At 37.2% G+C, this 18,371-nt stretch overlaps 1 protein-coding gene across 6 annotated transcripts in view; it reads left to right on the top strand.

The window, feature by feature from the left end:
- RALYL (RALY RNA binding protein like) overlaps positions 1-18,088 on the top strand; it is a 389,580-nt gene extending 371,492 nt beyond the window's left edge. For 3 of the 6 annotated variants that reach the window (XM_071737864.1, XM_071737860.1, XM_071737863.1), the window contains one exon: positions 14,936-18,088. In XM_071737864.1, the coding sequence (XP_071593965.1) occupies positions 14,936-14,953 (18 nt within the window). In that variant the 3' untranslated portion in view covers positions 14,954-18,088. The remainder of the gene's footprint in view (positions 1-14,935) is intronic. The other 3 variants (XM_071737862.1, XM_071737859.1, XM_071737861.1) reach the window with 2 other exon arrangements.
- Positions 18,089-18,371: the final 283 nt, after the last annotated feature.

The raw sequence follows: 18,371 nt of genomic DNA on the forward strand, positions 1-18,371 counted from the left end.
TCTCTTTTTCGTTTTCCCTGTGACCAGCCCTTAGGCTGTCAGTAAAGGGAAGTGTTCAACAAAGACAGATCTGCTGCCAGAGCCCAGGATGCTGCCAGAATGGAGCCTCTGAATCTGTGTATGTGGGTCTGCATTTTTGGATTAGATGACCCAAAAATATATTTCTTTCTCCATTTCTAATTCTAGCTTGCAAAGGAAGTGACTAAGCAGGATGTATGCTGTGGGTTTAGGTGGTAGGATTAGTTCTCTAAATTCACATACTCTATTTGGAGGAACAGGTTACTGCACATAGGCTGAGTGATGGCAGCTGTCCTCCTGCCTGCTTTCAGCCCAGACCAGCTGTAAGGAAATGTGAAGTAGTTTAGCCTGCAGTCTGAATTAAGTCAGGCATGGATTTAAGGAGGTTTTAGACTCATCATTTGACTACCTGGCTGCACACACACATACACATCACGTTCACCACCTGCACACCTTCATCCACCATTTAGATCAGGATGTTGTTCCTTCTTGCATTGTCATTTTCTGGGGACCAAAGGCACACCCACAAACAGTCATTATGGCTCAGCTGAAGTGTGAAAATGTTTTATGCCACAATAACTTGATTGCCCATCTGAACTCTAATTCCAGACATGCTGCATTTGAAGTATCTCCTACCGTCATGAAAAACCACCTATTGGGACAGTGAAATAGCTGACTTAAAATTGCTCAGTGTCTTATGCTTCTCACCCACTTGCTTTTCCATATAGGTTTTCCACTGCCCCTTATACAAGGCCATGGGATAATATGTTGTAGATAGAGATATATATATATATATATAAAATAATCACTAACTTGGAATGTAACTCCTGAGTTTATAACTCATGTCAGTTAACTGATAATCAGAGATAGCTGGTATACATGAAAACTTCATCTGTGTTTCCATTGATTCTTTTAGAAAAAAAAACAAGTTGTTGGTTATCGCAGATTTTGCTGGATCCATGAGTCAGACTTTGTTGCATTAAACAGTTTCTGACTGCAGTGAGCTAAAAGTACTTGTGTTCCCTGCTAGTGAGCCTACACCCATTCTTATTGCTTTTAATCTAGACTGTCCCTCAGCCATGCTGTGAAGAAAGCAACACACTTATGCACTTTCCCATCTTGCCTCAAAGGAAACAAGCTCCTAGGAAGAAAGATCTTCATGTTTAATAAATTCATCTCGCACACAAATCACCAACAGGCCAGAAATCATTTGAATAAAAGTCATCAGTAATATCAAGCGGTTTTCAGGTGCCTGCCACAGCTTCAAATTGGAAGGAATAGAAGGAAAGCAAATAACCTCCTTTTATTCCTGTGGTTTCACAGCAGAAAGCTAAAAAGTCACCTCTGCAGGTATTTGATATCGGAGAAACACATTTTGATATTTGAAAAACGGCTTGGCCTCTGCACCTCTACAACAAACTCCTTCTCCTTACCAGAAGTAGAATCAGCAGCATGTGGAGCAGCTGACAGCAGCAGGAAAAGCATTTTTGAGTTATGCACAGGCACAGTGGTTTCCTTACTCGGCTCATTTAGCATCTGGACAACCCAGCTCAGGCCCAGAGCATGTCCTATAACTTCTCTGAACTTGTTTCAAATGGCACTAATCGATCATGGAGGAAAAACTGGCTCAGAATGGACTATAACTTACTATTGTAATTCCCTTGTAAATGACAAAGGTGCCATCCATTTAATTAGTTGAAAGCTTAAAGTATTATAGATTTTGAAAAAAAAATCACTTGCAACTAATGCTTAATAAATTATTTACAAGCTAATTAATTGGAATGAGTTATATACAGGCACTCATATTTACATTACATTGCCTGGGAACAGTTTCTATTAAAATTTCAGCCTTTTATAATAAATAACCATAATAATAAGAGCAAAGTGATGGTTCAGTAGTTAAGAATTCAGTAGAGCAAACAGTGTTTTCTGGTAGAGCATGTGATCCCAATGATTTCTAATGTGATACATTTATAGTGTCATAACTCAGATCAGACTCTGGTTAGTGCTTGTCTGGAATTTCAAGGGTAAATTCACAGTTGCAACCTTGTGATTTTATGCTGATGTAACTACAGTAAAAATAAGCATTAGATGGGAGTTCCACAATAATGAATCACCTTTAGTGAGATGTCTTCACAGGTATTTTTGAAAATTTTATCAGAAAGAAAAGGTATAGTGAGAGGCCCAGTTTTGGTTACATTGTAGATATACCACACTTGTTTCAAAAAAATATATAGTTCTCTTTCTATTAGATATATTTAGTTATATTTACCTCTCAAGGATATTTTATTTCTCACTCTTGTCCTTTTCACCACCCCTGCAACACATGTTTTCAGCCTATCATCAGATTTGTTTCTAGTGTCTGATAGAATCATGTTTCAAACATAAATAACAGCAACTGCCACAGATAAAAAGCCTCAGGATAATCCTCTTGCTGCACCAAGTTCATTATACAAAAGCAAAAATGTTAGTAATAGCTATATTTCTTGTAAGAATTTATGCAAACACTATTTAAATCAATTTACCAACCAATACTTTGGCTAAATCTCATAAAAATCTCCTCCTATAAGTAGCTAAAGGAAAATTAAAATAATTTTATTTCAAATCTGTTTGAATCAGTGAATCTTTATATACTTTAATTATTTTGTGTGAGAATTCAACAAGTACTCAGCATGGAAAAAGATGTATAGAAAAGGAATAAATATTTTCCTGGTTAATTTCATGTAACTTAAGCCCAGTTTTGCATAAGACAAATAGCAAGACTGATCAAACACATGGTAGGATTGATAGTACTTTATTATTGTAATCAAATCGGATTTTGTATTGCTCTTCTTGGTAAATTTTTTTTCTGTCAACATCAGGGCAGACCAGACTGACTCTTCTATTATTGGCAGAATTAGACTCATGAGGTGTGTCAAAAAGACCAATATGTACTTTGAAAAATTGCAGCTTGCTGAGTTCACTTAAAAAGAAATTTTATTCAGATCATTTTAAATAGCATTGACACCAAGCAAAATTTAACTTTTAATGGAATGAACATTTTGGACTTTCATTTTCAGGGGAAACAGGAAGTTCTTCATTCTTAAGACAAATGAATAAGTAAAAAATTGTGTTCACTTGATAAATATCAGTGCGAGATGTTTGTACTTGAGCAAGCTAAGAAAGTCATTAGGGGAACATACCCGACAGATACTAATGTGTTGTACCTTCTGAAGCTGCTGTATGTCTAATAACCTGTGACTGAAAGAGTGCAGAAAGTAATAAAAGCATGTCATGAAATCAAAAATTGTAAGAAACTTCCTGACATGGTCTTATATTATATTTAATATATGCAATAGCATAGTAGAGGTGTTTCTTGATCTCCTGCTATTGTATGAGTCCTTGCAAAGGCCTTGCTACCAGCTCCTCCTCTCTCTTTTTCCTGGCACTCAATTTTCTCAGATTTCCAAAGTGTTGTTCAGAGTCTTAACCATGTTGCCCCTGAATGACTACATAATATTTTTCTAATTATTTTTTACATTCTGTCACCTTCATACGACATGGGAACCTGGTGAAAATGTAAACACTATTATCACAGATTTAGTGTCTCTGTACTAGGCTTCCCTGCATGTCATTGCATTTTTGTAAAATGAATGAACAAAATAATTCCTCACCTTTCTCATCTGTTCCCCTGAATAAGTTTTACATTATTTAGTCCCCAGTTAAAGAAACAAACACTTAGAAGCATAAAAATATTTTAAACATTTATAATGTAGACAATGAAATTAATTTACACCCCTTAGAATCTACAGAGTTGTTGTAAAACAGATTGGAAAGAATGTGCTGGCTTTTTGTTTATCTCTTTCTTAAGCTAGGGATGGGGAATCAGGATGTTTGGGTCCCATTCTCAGCTTTGCCACTGTAGTGAGCCAGCGTGGTGGTCAATGCAGCTCAAGCAGATCAAATGTGCATAGAGGCTCAGCCACGCTTCCTGAGGTCAGACCAGTGAGTGCCTTTGGCCCCACAGCCAGCATGTGGGAAAGAAGCATTTGCCAAATATATGGTTTAAACTTGTAAATATTAGATGCCTGTCCCTCTAGAAAATGAAAATTTTACTTTTGCCTAAACACACTCTTCAATGTTTTACTTTTTCATTGCACCCTCCCGTCAGCCTTGACCTGCCTGAAGTTTCAATCATCATGAACTTCCTACCTTTTCTGATAAGAATAATTACCATGGCCTCTCTTTGAAGGCTGCCTGTATACAAGGCAATTCCAGACAGGTTCCTTCAGACCCAGCAGAGTGAATATTAATAAACTCTGCCAGGTGCTTCCATCATAATGGCCAGGGATGTATAGCAAGAGCAGGAAATGTTCTGCATCATCTTCATCCATCTACACCCTGCTCATCCCACGGAGCATAGAAGAATCACCCATGTTTGGCAGTTTGAGAGGGGGTATGTCTTTTTTTGAGGAAATAAATGGGTAAAAATAGTAAAGAGAAGGGGAATTTTTTTGCTTTGCTCTGAGAAACACTTTAAGAACTCATCACAAAATACTTATATTTCAACTAAGCTAAGCAAAGGCTGGGTATAGCCCAATGCTGTACAACACCAGTCCTCAGTACACTCACACACCAAGTGTCTGTCCATGCAGAGCACTGGTTTGCATGTGAGATTTACAGCCTCACAGATGTGAGCTGATAAATCTATTTGGAAACACTCATATGGATGACATCTTGATGCATAAAAATTTCTGATTAGTTCTGCTCCACATAGCCTGTTTTAATGTTTTTTAGAAATTGTCTAAGTACTTTCATGGTCCTCCTTTGGGCCTGTGTTTTGAAAGGGTAACTTGTGTACTTTCTATGTTTTATGGGAAGAGAGACCCTGTTTGTTGAACCACTTTCAGTAGATTGGTCATTATTTAGTGTTCATTATTCGTGTTTTTGCTATTATAATTTTTGTGGGTTTTTTTTTACTTTAATTTTTTTTTCTTTTTAGTCAGGATTATGTGTTTATGTTGAGCTTTTAGGTAAGAATAAGATAGTCATGGTGTTTCATGGGCTTGAGAAATCAGAATATTTGATTAATGGCTCAGCTTCAACTACCAAAAATAACTACTGTGCCTTCAGAGGCAAATAATTCTATGAGATCAGGCAAAAATAATCTCTCAGACATTTAAACAAAATACTTCCTTTAATGAGCTGAATTCCTTTCTGATATGATGTATTTTACCTTAATATTCAGTAGTTGTGGCTACTTATGTTTATTCTATCTAAATAAATCAGAATTAGCAAGCATATTTTCCTAGTTTAAAATTCACAAGAGTAGAGTCAACCTCTGAGTGCAGAACAGAAACAAGGACAGCCAAAGATTTACCTCCCAGAAGCTAACCTTAATCCCTTTTCAGGCAAGGATGATGGCAACATAACTTTTTGCTTTAACTTATGGCCTGCAAAGCAACATCACATCTAACTGAAATAACTCTCCACTTCAGCTGTGATTTGAGCCTATCAGCTTAATCCTCAAATTCTTAGATTTAACTGAAATTGAGCAATTGCCATGCATCACACATTTTTCCTGGTGTGTCTGTCTTTGAAAGTAAATAGCTTTAGTTCCCCTGGAAAACACTCATTTCACAGGCTTTATCAGTATGCTGGAGCCTCAAGAATGCTGAGTGAAAAACCCTCAGAGAAAACACTTTTCTGTTGAAAGTCTCCACACAAGTAAACAGAAGTAAACACTGTGAAAATCCAAAAGGTTATTAGTTTTCCATACAAAAAGACACAGATTCTAAACATATTTATTTTTTCAATACAAATTGCAGAGCCACTGAAGTTAGTGACCTGACTATTCCAAGAGGTCTCAGTTTTTTTGAGAAAATATAAATGTGTTACTAAGAAGATTTTCTGCATGATTGATACCAAAACATGAAAGACAGATTGAATTTATCTGTATGGAGGCATTTATGGGCCTCAGAAAAGGGAAATAATTTAGAAAGTGATAGAACTGTAATTGCCATTTCAACAAAAAAATGATCAGTTAGGAATAAAACAAGCTCAATATGCCAAAATGAAGATTTAGAAGTTAATCAAATGACATCTTAGCCAGCCTGTTATATTGATAAGTGTATCTAAGTTTTGAAAATTTTGTTGCTATTGATTTCTAAAAGTACACTACAGTTTTATAACGTCTTTCAAAACGAGTAAGTTGTGTTCCAGCCCAAATAAATAGAGAACCAGAAGACTAAACTCTTCTCTGCTTTCTATTTGCAGGGGTATACTAATCCCTTCTCAGCTATTACATGATTTTGCACAATTTCTAGACCACAATGTGACCATTTTGCTTTGTAATTTTTATTTTTAAATCAATTTATTTTTGAATCCTCATGAAACAAAAAATAATATGCTCCACCACGCATTTTGCATTCAAATAAGTATTATCAGGAAAATACAAAAACAAAACTTGTCTAGAGTAAGACCAGCTTGTATTGTCATTTCCACCCAAATCATATTCCCAAACCAAGTCTTTCACATATAACTCTACATCCTACTATTTAATTGACTATCTAAATACAGTGCACTTCTGTCACCATTTAATTGTCCGTTGTGCATCACTGTTAGTCTCATTCCTCTGTCCCTTCCTATGGTTTACTTTGAGCTTTCCACATACCTTGGTCATCTCACACTAAGTGCTTCCAACTTTCCAACTGCGTCCTCCAGTGAGCTCTCCTTCCCATTCCTTCCCTATTTGCTTTTTACTTCACTCCACTTGGTCTTTATGTTGCATAAAAAATCTGTCTCCAAGAAACTGAAAAATATCCTACTGATTAGATAGGACAATTTTTATCTCATTGCCATCATTACAATTACTTTTTCCTGTATGGCTTTTTTTTTTTTTTTTTTTTTTTTTTTTTCTCTTTTTTTTTTTTTTTTTTTTTTGTATGGTACCTATCTAAACTATAATTTAGCAATACTGGAAAAGTTTAGCAGGTGTTTCTTGTTTTTAACGTTGTTCTCCTGGTAAACTCCTACTTTTATGCATTTTAAAAATACACTACTTAAAGTGTAGAGATAGTGAGTGGCCTCAGTGCACAAATTTTAGTAGTTCCTTTATACATTAGACTGTGTGTTCAAAGCTGCACAGCTAAAATTGCTAGGACAGGAACTATACCCTTCAGCATTAATATTAGTTGGACATCCACCCAGTTCTGGGAACTCCTATTTCTCACATCAAGCAGAGGCTAATTCAGTGGGAATTTTATTCTACAACATTTTGAGAGTACCTTGCATCCTGAACCCAGCTTCTTCACAGTACTCAGAATGATAAAGGACAATCCTTCTCATGGATCCTCCTAGGATTTAGACTTGCTTCTTATGGAACAGGCCCAGTCCTAGGAAGCAGAAAAGGGATTAAGGGGCAACAAAAAGAGTTTTTACAAATACATGGTCGTGCTTAGCAATCTGATCTCCTTCTATGACCAGATGACTCACCTAGTGGATGAGGGAAAGCCTGTGGATGCTGTCTACCTGGATTTTAGTAAAGCCTGGGTCACCATCTCCCACAGCATTCTCTTAGAGAAGCTGGCAGTTCATGGCATAGACAAATGTATTCTTGTACTTTCTGTTGGGTTAAAACTGGCTGGATGGCCAGGCCCAGAGAGTTGTGGTGAATGGAATTAATTTCAGTTGATTGCCAGTCACAAGTGGTGTACCCCAGGGCTCAGGGCCAATCTTGGTCAATATTTTTATCAACACTCTAGATGAAGTGATTGAGTGCTTCCTCAACAAGTTTGCAGATGACACCGAGTTGGGTGATAGTGTTGATCTGCCTGAGGGGAGGAAGGAAGGCTCTGCAGAGGGATCTGGATGGGCTGAATCAGTGGGCTAAGGCCAACAGTATGAGGTTCAACAAGGCCAAGTGCCAGGTCCTGCACTTGAGTCACAACGACCCCCAGCAGTGATACAGGCTTGGGTAAGAGTGATTGGAAAGCTGCCAAATAGAAAAGGACTTAGGGGTGCTGTGTGATTTCTGGCTGAATATGAGTCAGCAGTATGCCCAGGTGACCAAGGAAGAGAAGAGAATCCTGGCATGTATCAGGAATAGTGTGGCCAGCAGGAGAAGGGAAGTGATCGTGCCTCTGTTTTCAGCAGTGGTGAGGCCACACCTTGAGCACCGTGTTCAGTTCTGGGCCCCCCACTACAAGAAAGACTTTGAGCTGCTGGAACAAGTTCAGACAAGGGCAATGAGGCTGCTGAGGGAATGATCCTATGAGATCGAGCGCAGATCCTATGAGGAGAGGCTGAGGGAGCTGGGGCTGTTCAGCCTGGAGAAGAGGAGGCTCAGAGGAGACCTCATAACTCTCTACAACTCCCTGAAAGGAGGTTGTAGCCAGGTGGGGGTTGGTCTCTTTTCCGAGGAAACTCTCAGCAAGACAAGAGGGCACGATCTTAAGTTGTGCCGGAGGAGGTTTAGGTTGGACATTAGAAAGAATTTCTTTACCGAGAGGGTGATCAAGCATTGGAATGGGCTGCCCCAGGAAGTAGTGGATTCTCCATCCCTGGAGATATTTAAAAAGAGACTGGATGTGGCACTCAGTGCCATGGTCGGGGAACTGCAGCGGTAGTGGATCAAGGGTTGGACTTGATGATCTCCGAGGTCCCTTCCAACCCAGCCAATTCTATGGTTCTATGGTTCTATGATTCTATGATTCTATGATTCTATGATTCTATGAATTGGGATTGTTTAGTTTGGAGAAGAGGAGGCTGAGGTGAGACCTTATCACCCCCTACAACTACATGAAAAGAGGTTGCAATGAGGTGTCTGTTGGTCTTCTCTCCTAAGTGCATAATGACAGGACTAGAGGAAATGGCCTGAAGTTGCACCAAGGGAGGTTTAGACTAGATATTATGAGGAATCTCTTTACTAAAAGGGTAGTCAGTCACTAGAATGGGCTGCCAAGAGAGATGGTGGAGTCATCATGCCTGGAGGTATTCTAAAACCATGCAAATTGAAGCACTTCAGGACATGGTCTAGTGGGATGGTGATCTTTTGGGGGGTTGAAAGTTGGACATGGTGATCTTAACAGTATTTCCCAAGCGTGACAATTCTGTGATTCTATGAGAACATCAAGTGGTCTCCAATTTGAGTCATACCACTGGGAATTCAGTATAAATATCCACCATATTCAGGGTTAAAGGAAAGTGTCACATTTTCCCCTTTGCTGTGTTCGGCACCAGATCCCAAGATGATGTTAAGTTGTTCTCCAGGCACACTGGTACAAACCAAGGGAACTCCATGGACAGCATCTGTGAGGCCTTATTGTATTTGCTTTGCCTTTATCAGCAAAGACATAATAAGAAGGGATGCATTAGTGATGGGAACATGGCTTCATGGTAGAGCAGCCTTGCAAGTATATTCAGGGTAAAGGCTTCAGAGCAATAAATTCTACAAAAGCACAGAACTCACTCGGTAGCTTCTCACCTCTTGCACATCTGTTGACCCAGCTGTCACTGCAGAAGGTCTCAAACAAAACTCTCATATGACCATGGTGACTCTAATCTCAAAGTTGTTCTATCAGCATCCCTCCGGAACATTATTTCAACCACAGCCTGTCCTTAATGGCACTCCCCAAATACTAAATCCTTTCTCCACCACTACACCAAACAATACTCATCACAAATCTGCCTGTACAGGACTCTGAGAAAGAAAAGATAGGTTGGTCTAGGGTACAAATCAGTTTGATAGGGCAATGTCATTCTTACTGATGATTTTGGAGGGGGGCAAATGAAACAGAGCGTTTTAATACAAAGGAGATAGAAGTTTATTTTCACTGATGAGTAAAACAGCCATTCCCACATCAGCTCACACAGGTACTAGCACTTCAAAGCAATTAAACTGTTCACTGAACTGAAAAATGATTCTGTAGTGTTTCCAGCAATTAAAGTATGATTGACAGAGCACAAAAGATAATTATTAGGTTTCATCATTTGAAGAAAGGTTTAATGAAGGTGCAACATCTTCTTTTAATTATTCTTTATTAATATTTCCCAAACTGTATGATTTCTATGTGTTACATGAAGTGAATAATCTATCACTAGCTCATTATAAAAGGTTTTTCCTCAGTGCCATGATTTTTGTCTGTCATGTTTTACACAGCATTACAAATGACAGCAGAAAACTCGTAGTTCACATTCACATATCCCTCCCTTCTACCACCAACTGAACTGAGCTTTTACATTTCAAGTGGGGATATTATACTAAATCAGCTACGTAACTGTGTAACTTAATCACAGATTTCATGCTTTAAATCAAGGGACAAAGCCCAAGGTATATTTAAAATCAACAGAGCTGTGAAGCCAATGTGATAGCTAATGCAAATTCAAGGTTCCTTGGTAAGCCCTGCTCATTGCTTGTGGATTTCTATTCATGATAATGAACGCTGTTTAAAAGCCAATAGAAGCCCATGTTCCCCTGGTACCTTCCAAAGAAATTACTGGGTTTAATACTCAGCATGAGCTGCCTGCTTAAGAAAAAATAAGAATATTGTCTTGCAGCAAATAAACAGAATGACAATTGGCACTACTATTTTTTGTAATACATCCTGAGTTTTCTTATTGTAGGGAAATAATGTGGACTGATAATGGTTAACCAAGATTTGGGTACCTGCTGTTTTTTTTAAAGTCTGTTCTGCAAATAGATTCAGTTTCTCACCTTCTTGGCTGTCCAGACATTAAAGTTCATAACCAGAAAAAAATATTAGAGACGAAACAAGAGTATGTCATCCTAGAGGACACAGTAGTATGATTTATACAGATAAAAGTATAGGAGTGAGCATCAGATGTAATCCAAGCAGTCATGCTAGAGCTGCTGTCTGAGGTAGTGCAAGTATGAGGGTCAGTGCTGTGAGTGAAAGGACAGTGGTGTGACTGCATTTTAATGGAGCTTGTAGTTGTTTTGCAGATAGTGATGTATGGCAGTCACAGAGCCCACTGTCAAAGCCTGGTCAGACACAACCTGGGAAGGTGCCAGGAATCGAGTCTCCACATCATCTAGAGCTTGACAGAGGTAAAAATGTGATTATTAGCAAAAAACAGCAATAGTCAGAATTCATTCAAGACCTCCCTTGCAGCTATTAAACTCAGAAGTTCAATCCTAAAAATGGCTTTGTCTGGCAAGGAAAAACAGGCAAAAGAACAAGATGAAGGATATTTGAGGCTTTGGGTTTTGTAACTCATGTGCACATAAGCACTTTCATCTACCATCTACTGTTTATCTCTATTTTCTGGGAAATTCTGAGATAAAAAATTTCACAAAAGCCATTTAGAGACATTGATTGTTTAAGAACAGATGCATGTCAGGCAGACATCCTGCATCTACTTGTTGGATAATCTTACTGATTGCAATTATAATTTTGGGGTAAACCATAGTAAATTCTGTAACATCCATATTCTGTGAGACTTTTCTCTAAGCATTTTCTTAATGTTCTACAAGGGAAGATTTTAACTTTGTACATCTTCTGTGGCATTTAGTCATTGAGCATTCGTAATACTCCCTCCCAAGGACATACAATGAATTTATGCTCTCAGATAGCAAGATTTATTTCTGTACATCTAGATTGACAAGATGAGCATGGTAAAGAACACTATTCCTATAAACCCTCTGAGAAGGAAAATACACATTTATGGAAAAAAAGGAACATATCCTTGTTATTTAACCTTTTCAGAACTCTAAGAAAGAAGAAATAAACCAGAAGAAGGAAAAAGCTGAGCTCTGGATCCAGATAGGAGATATCAAAACTCATGTCTCTTTGAGACAAATATATTCCACCTGAATGAGTTTAGAAAAGCCAGCAGCATCCCCCCTGCCATAGAAGCCGTGGACACTATTACAGCTTCCAGCTGCTTGGGGAGTTTGGGGAAATAGGGGTGGTCCACTTCATTCTAAAAGTATGGTGACTGCAGGTCTTTTTCCTGTATAAGCTATCCTTCTCATAAAAGGCTTTTAGGAGAAATGCAGAGTGCAAACTGTTCCTACTGCATTGTGCTTGGTGACTCTGAAGCAGAGGAAATGGTCACCTGACAAGTGATCTGATGGCCTGCTTCTCCCATAAGTCCTTTAAATGCAGGGCATCTTTAAAGATCTACAGGTATAAAGGCTGGAATTATCCAGTCTTTGAGGGTAATAAACTCATTAAGCTTTAAGAGACAAGATGGAAAATTTTCTAGATTTTTACTGAATTTTATCTGATTTAGATTTAACCCTTTTTAGTGATGATAATTTGGAGCCTATTAAGAAGAACTGCACATTCATTTAGTGAGGTGTTTAATATTTAATGTAACTTTCCAGTGTTATGTACATAGTAATAGTGTAAATTCAAAATTAATTTAATCCAGTATAATTTGAATCTGGTAAAAATGCTAGAAGGATCATACTGGAACTTTAATAAGAGTGGCAATAGCATTTTTGGAAAACTGAAATGCAGAGCTATGCCTGTAATAGTACTAATACTATTGTACTGCTTCTAATAGTTCATTTTCAAAAGCTACCCAGATAGGGAAAAAAACAGCACAACAAATTTCAGGTTGAAAATAAAACAATAAATATTCCATAGCCTATCTACAGCTTTTTTCAGAGATTATGATGGCAATTAGGACAGTATATACTGTTTCTTTGATATAGCCTACATCTGCCAAGCCTATATGCTCAGTTGGGTTATTCGATTCTTAAAACACATTATGTCAAATCACACTTTCTAAAGTGGTTTTCTGTTGGAGCTACATCAAATGAAAGCCATATTGCTGGCTTAAAGATAATTCAGCTCATCCTTGTTGTGTCAGGATGTTTTTTATACATATAACGGGAAGGAAAAAAAAATACTTAAAAAAAAAAAATTAGTCATCGTGAGGTTTTTCAGTATCATCAGCACTACCATAAAGCCAGCTTATAAATTGCACACTATTCAGAATAAAGAAATATAACATTTGTATTGCATTATACTAGATTAATCATAGCCCTGGGTTACAGTGATTCTATGGAAAATAAAAGCTTCGCTATTTTACATTTTAAAGTTCCTTCCCAATCTTCAAGATTATTTGCCTTGAGAATCAAACAAGTCTATGCACTGAGAAAGAACACGAGATTTTGGACTAGTGCAGTTGGTAAATTTTTGTCATTATTTCTAAACTACAACAAAGCACTGATCACTTGGATCCAGATGGTTAGAAGTAGTGCTTCATGATAGCTTTTTTTGTGCTGGTGACAGGCAAATGCTTGAAAGGTTTATGGCAGGGAAAAGTTTCAATAAATAACTTGAAAATCTGTCTCTCTTCTTACTTGTATAATTATTGCTTTTTATAATGGCATAATGGAACAGAAAAACATAGGTTATTAAAAGGACCAGAAAGAGGAACTAATATGATTTACAAAGGGATTTTTTTTTTTTTTACTTCTTGTAAGATGAATAGCTACTTAACAACCATTAGGCCTCTCTCAGAATTAAAGAGAGAACTTAAAAACCTTTTTCGTGTACTTAAGTCTGTCCAGGGATCAGGAGCTAAAAATAGAGGAGATGTAGGTTTTTCTCAGTGCAAGTATAGAAGAATAGTTTCAGGATATTTTCACTGAGAGAAGAAAGTTCTGGGATCTGTCAAATTAGTTTTTCTCCCTAATCCAGGTTACCTGTGAAGAGTACAACTCCTGTTGCAGTGAGGGAGAAATCATGGCTGGCTGCTTCATTGAGGGGGGCCAGTCCTGCAGGGACCCTGAGCTTTCTGAAAGAAGTTTTTTCTTTGGAAAACCAGTTTCTCAATAAATGTAAATCATCCCGTTTTTTGTTTAGTTGGCTTTTGGGGGGGTATTTTTGGTTGCTGGATTTTTTTTTCTGATGAAGACAAAGGCAGAATTCACTGTGGGATGGGGAAATTGGCTGCAAAGAACATCTGGAAATTTTCCAGGTTTTGACCGAAAGTACATCAGGGCTTGTCAGCTATTTTTTAGGTATTTTCAGTTTTAGAAAGTGATACCAAAACAAAACCAAAAAGAGCCAGAAAAGAAGAAACTGGCTGAAAGATATTTTCCAAAGACATTTTCCAGACAGATGTGGTTAAGAAAGTGTTGTCAGTTTTCCTGTGGGTAGGTGGAGCTGCTATGTCTCATGCTTTCTTCCATCATCATTGAAGCTGGTAGCATTAATGGATAGCACGGCTCTCAGATTTTTATATGCAGCCTTTGCTAGAAGAATGACCCTCAAAAGTGCTGGCAGATGCTGGATTTTTTCCATTTCACACTGTGGCTGGTAAAACAACAAAAGAAATCAAAGGATATGCAATTAAAGCCTACAGTGTGTACACAAGAAGAGTAATAAAATAGACAATGTCAAAAGGGAAGCCACTGAGGAAAGAACCATTAATCTGGTAACTATAGGCATTGCTGAAAGCACACAGTCAATGTAAATGGTTCAGAAAAAGGTATATAAATAGTGCACTGGGATTGAATCAAAGAATCCTACAAGCAGTTTATTTAAATTGAATGCTATTATGCAAATAAGGCATTTCATTTCAAAAGGAGCTAGATACATACTTTTATTTTCTGGTGCTAAAATAGACATTATTCAGCAGTTGTTTCCATAGTATTGTTGAGGGGAAGGATACTTCAGTTTCACCAACTCTTGCTTGACAAACTGTGGTTATATTGGGCCATACAGCCTAAAACAGAACTGTTGCACAGTCCTGACTGTCAGCTGCTGCTGGTACATTTCTTTTGGGCCTCAAAGGTTAAAGGAGGAAAGTCTGGTAGATATCAATACTTGATGGATTCATTAAAAAAGCCAAGTCCTAGGCCTCTTCCCTCTTTTCCCCAGTTGTCTTTTCTTCCTTTTGAGGTTCTGCTGGAAGAAATTCTGTGCCTTCGTACTAAAGTGAACTTTTCATTTATCAGTTTCTACAGATCAAGTGATGAGATGTCATGTGTGAACCCCCTGAAGGCTGAGAAGAGAAGCTCTGACTTCCCCACAGAAAATTGTGAACTGCAGTTTCTTACTGGCTAGCAACACCTTTGATTCAATTTGTATGAAAACTCAATTTACTTATTAAAATGGACGTTATTGTTCAAATACTAGAAATCCCATTTCTTATATGTTCTGAGCTGTACAATTGTCAGATTTTTATGGTTTAGATTGTAAATGTGTTTTTCTCTGGCTAATTATTGGTATTATTTTTTTAATTTTGATGTCTTAAAAGCCAATGTACTATATCATAATAATATGAAGGACATATTTAACAGGTGTGGGAAACACTGTATACAAATGTATATTTCTAAAAGCTATTTTTATGATTAGCATGTTCTACTGTTTTACCATATTTAGAGTCAGGTGATACTGCACTTCTTTGTTTACAGCTTAATTCAAACAAGATCACAATTAAATACATTGTATGGCATATTCCATTTTCTATTTATTATATTTGTCATTGGAAATAATTATGTTTACTAATAGGGATAGCTGCTTAAAAGTGAAAAAAATGGTAAAAAAAAAAAAGCCTTGGAAAACTGTAAATTGGATCCTCTTGTAAATCCCTTTCTTCATATAAGCAGTCTCTGTGATGCCATTAACTAGACAGTTTTTGCACTTATTCCTGCAAGTCTCTAAAGGCAGTTTGTTGTCACCACATGGAAAGTTCACATGACAGAGAGTCCCCTCTCTATCCAAGTAAATTACTCACAGACTGCCAATATCTGGCAATGTGATTTAGCCTACTAATTATTTTTTGGGTTATTTTCTGGCAGTTTGGTTTATTTTCCACTCCTGAGCCTTTAAAGCTCTCTTAAAAGCCTTCAGTTGGAATAATTCATTATTACAGATGCTGTAGGGGGAATCTCAGTATAGAATTTCTTAATAAATCATATCTCCCTTCAAACAGAATGGATGAATTATTTCTCTTGTGTTACTGAGATGTTAAGGGTATCAAAATATATATGATTTGGGCACAAGGTCTTCTTTAGTAATGAAAACATGAAATTGTTGGCTGTCTCAAAGCTACACCTTCTCAGCACTGCAGATGACATGAAACAAGGAATAGATATTTATTTACCTATATCCTTACTTGAGATATACTTATCTGAGGTATAGAAAGAGGTATCTTTAAAGTGACTGAAGGGGAGGAAGTCTTTAAAAGCTACAGGCTTCCAAGAGGGAGATACATTAATTTAAGAAGTACCTTACAAAGTCACATGGAGCTCAGCCCAGCTCTGTGCCAGTCTGGAGCTCAGGGTGTTGATGTCCCCTGAAATCTATGACCAGGGATAGCTGGTATCATCCAGCACAACAGAGATGAACCTTGCCTTGCCCTTTCTGTCATTCTCTGTAGGCTAAAAGCAAGAGAGAAATAAAGTAACCCTAGAGAATCCTTAATAGAATAAACTTTTTATTTCTATAAAATACAGCAGTTTCTGCGATGATTGGTTCACCTCAAACAGTGAGGGTATGAAGAGGTGGGAGCTCAAGGTCCCCAGTCAGGTTTCCAGCATGGGGACTCTCATCAAAGACTGATAGTCTTCAAACACTTGGAAAAAGAGCATAGATTTGGGTTTTATAATCTATCATAGACTGGGAAATTATTTCTTTAGGAAGCTATGTAACATAGCACTCTCCATTATGTTTCTATACCTTATATTTTGCCTGTTTATTGTCTGCAGAGTTTCCTGGTTAGCCTGAGTGCTGAGTAATGCTGACTTAATTAAGGGAAGAAAAGAATGGAATAAGTAGTTATATTTGAGCATAAAAAATTCCAGCTTCAGAATCCACCAAGGCTGACTCTCCCAGAAAAGTGCATCAAGAAATATTACTTCTGCATAGGTGAAATGTTAGGTCAAATCAAAGGGTGAAATATTTCTCCACTTTCTATTACTGTAAGTTATGATCATTTTTGACTGTAAAAATGCAAAATGAATTGCCATTTGGGGATCTCCATCTTTGTCTGAGGGTTAAAAAACCAAACAACTCCACAGCTTAGCAGTTCAATGAGTATTTTGCTATTTCAATTATGCAGACTGTTGGCTGAGTTAAAAGATGAAGAATGTCATCCAAGGAGATCAATTCTGATATTGGTGTTAATAAACTACATATAAGAAAGAACTAGGTGTATCATCTCTTTGCCCTCTCCATCCCAAATGAGCTAATAGCCACAGAAACCACTTTATTAGATATTTAGACATTCTTTCTAATCATTACCATTAGATTATGGATTCACAGAAACGATGGCACCATCATAATGTTGACAGTTTCACGCCACGGTTTAAGTCCCAAATATGTTTTGAACACAAACAAACACCTCTGGTAACACCAGAGGGCACTACTTCAAGTCAGAAGCTTGCTATGCCAGGCAGTCGATTCCTATTAAGGTTTCTTAATGGCATTTTTGCTTCAAATCACTACAGAGGATGCTGATAGCTTCACCAGAGCTTGATAGTTCTCTACTTTTTATCTGTGTGGTATGCTCAGTGTTGTTTACCTTCACTACCTATTCTTGTTTTACATGGGCTTTGTCAGTTGTGGAGTTTTTTTATTATTGCTCATCCTTTGCATTATGGAAGAAGAGGAAACATAAAGGATCTTGGGATCTTGTCAATCAGTTTGGGCAGTCAAGAGTCATATTAAATCCTTTATGGATAATCCTGAAATAAACAATTAATTTTTTACACGGACCTATATACTCTGTGTGTTTCAGATATTTGTTTCACACCTGTGCAGCTGCATGAATGGGAAATATTTACTAAAAAGCTTTAAAATTTGGATCAAAAAAAAATATTTTTACTTTTGTAAACTCTTGTATTACATATTGCTGCAACTCTCATGTTAGTTTTTCTCTGTAGATTCATTTTCAGTTCTGGAGAATCATTGTACCTAAAATATGTAGATAGCTACAATCTTGTAATCAGTCTTATTTTTAATAGGTGCCACTGCAAGTTAGAATTAAATCATCCAGGGTTTGCCCATGTAAAGCAGATTGATGGTTCATTACAGTTTTCTTTAAAATGTTGTAACATAATTTTTACATGTCTGTAAATAAATATTTTCTCTGATTTATGCACTGATTCAGTTTTGTAGTTTCTTCTCTTAAAAAGTGATTAAGAAACTGTCTGGGAAAAATATATTTCTTCCATGGAAAAATACCATTTAAACTTCTGTAATACAATTGTGCTTCACAAACTTTCAAAGCAGAGAATACAAGAGACAGGCATCCACACTATGAAGTTCTTAAATAAGATAGAGAAAAATGTGGTAAATACTGCTGTCATTTTAAAAGAAATTTAAGGACATTTCCTGTGTTAAGTGACTGAGAAAAAATGTGACAGACTTGCTACAAGAAGGAAAATC

The sequence above is a fragment of the Heliangelus exortis genome, chromosome 2 (assembly GCF_036169615.1).
Source record: "Heliangelus exortis chromosome 2, bHelExo1.hap1, whole genome shotgun sequence".
Lineage (NCBI taxonomy): Eukaryota > Metazoa > Chordata > Aves > Apodiformes > Trochilidae > Heliangelus > Heliangelus exortis.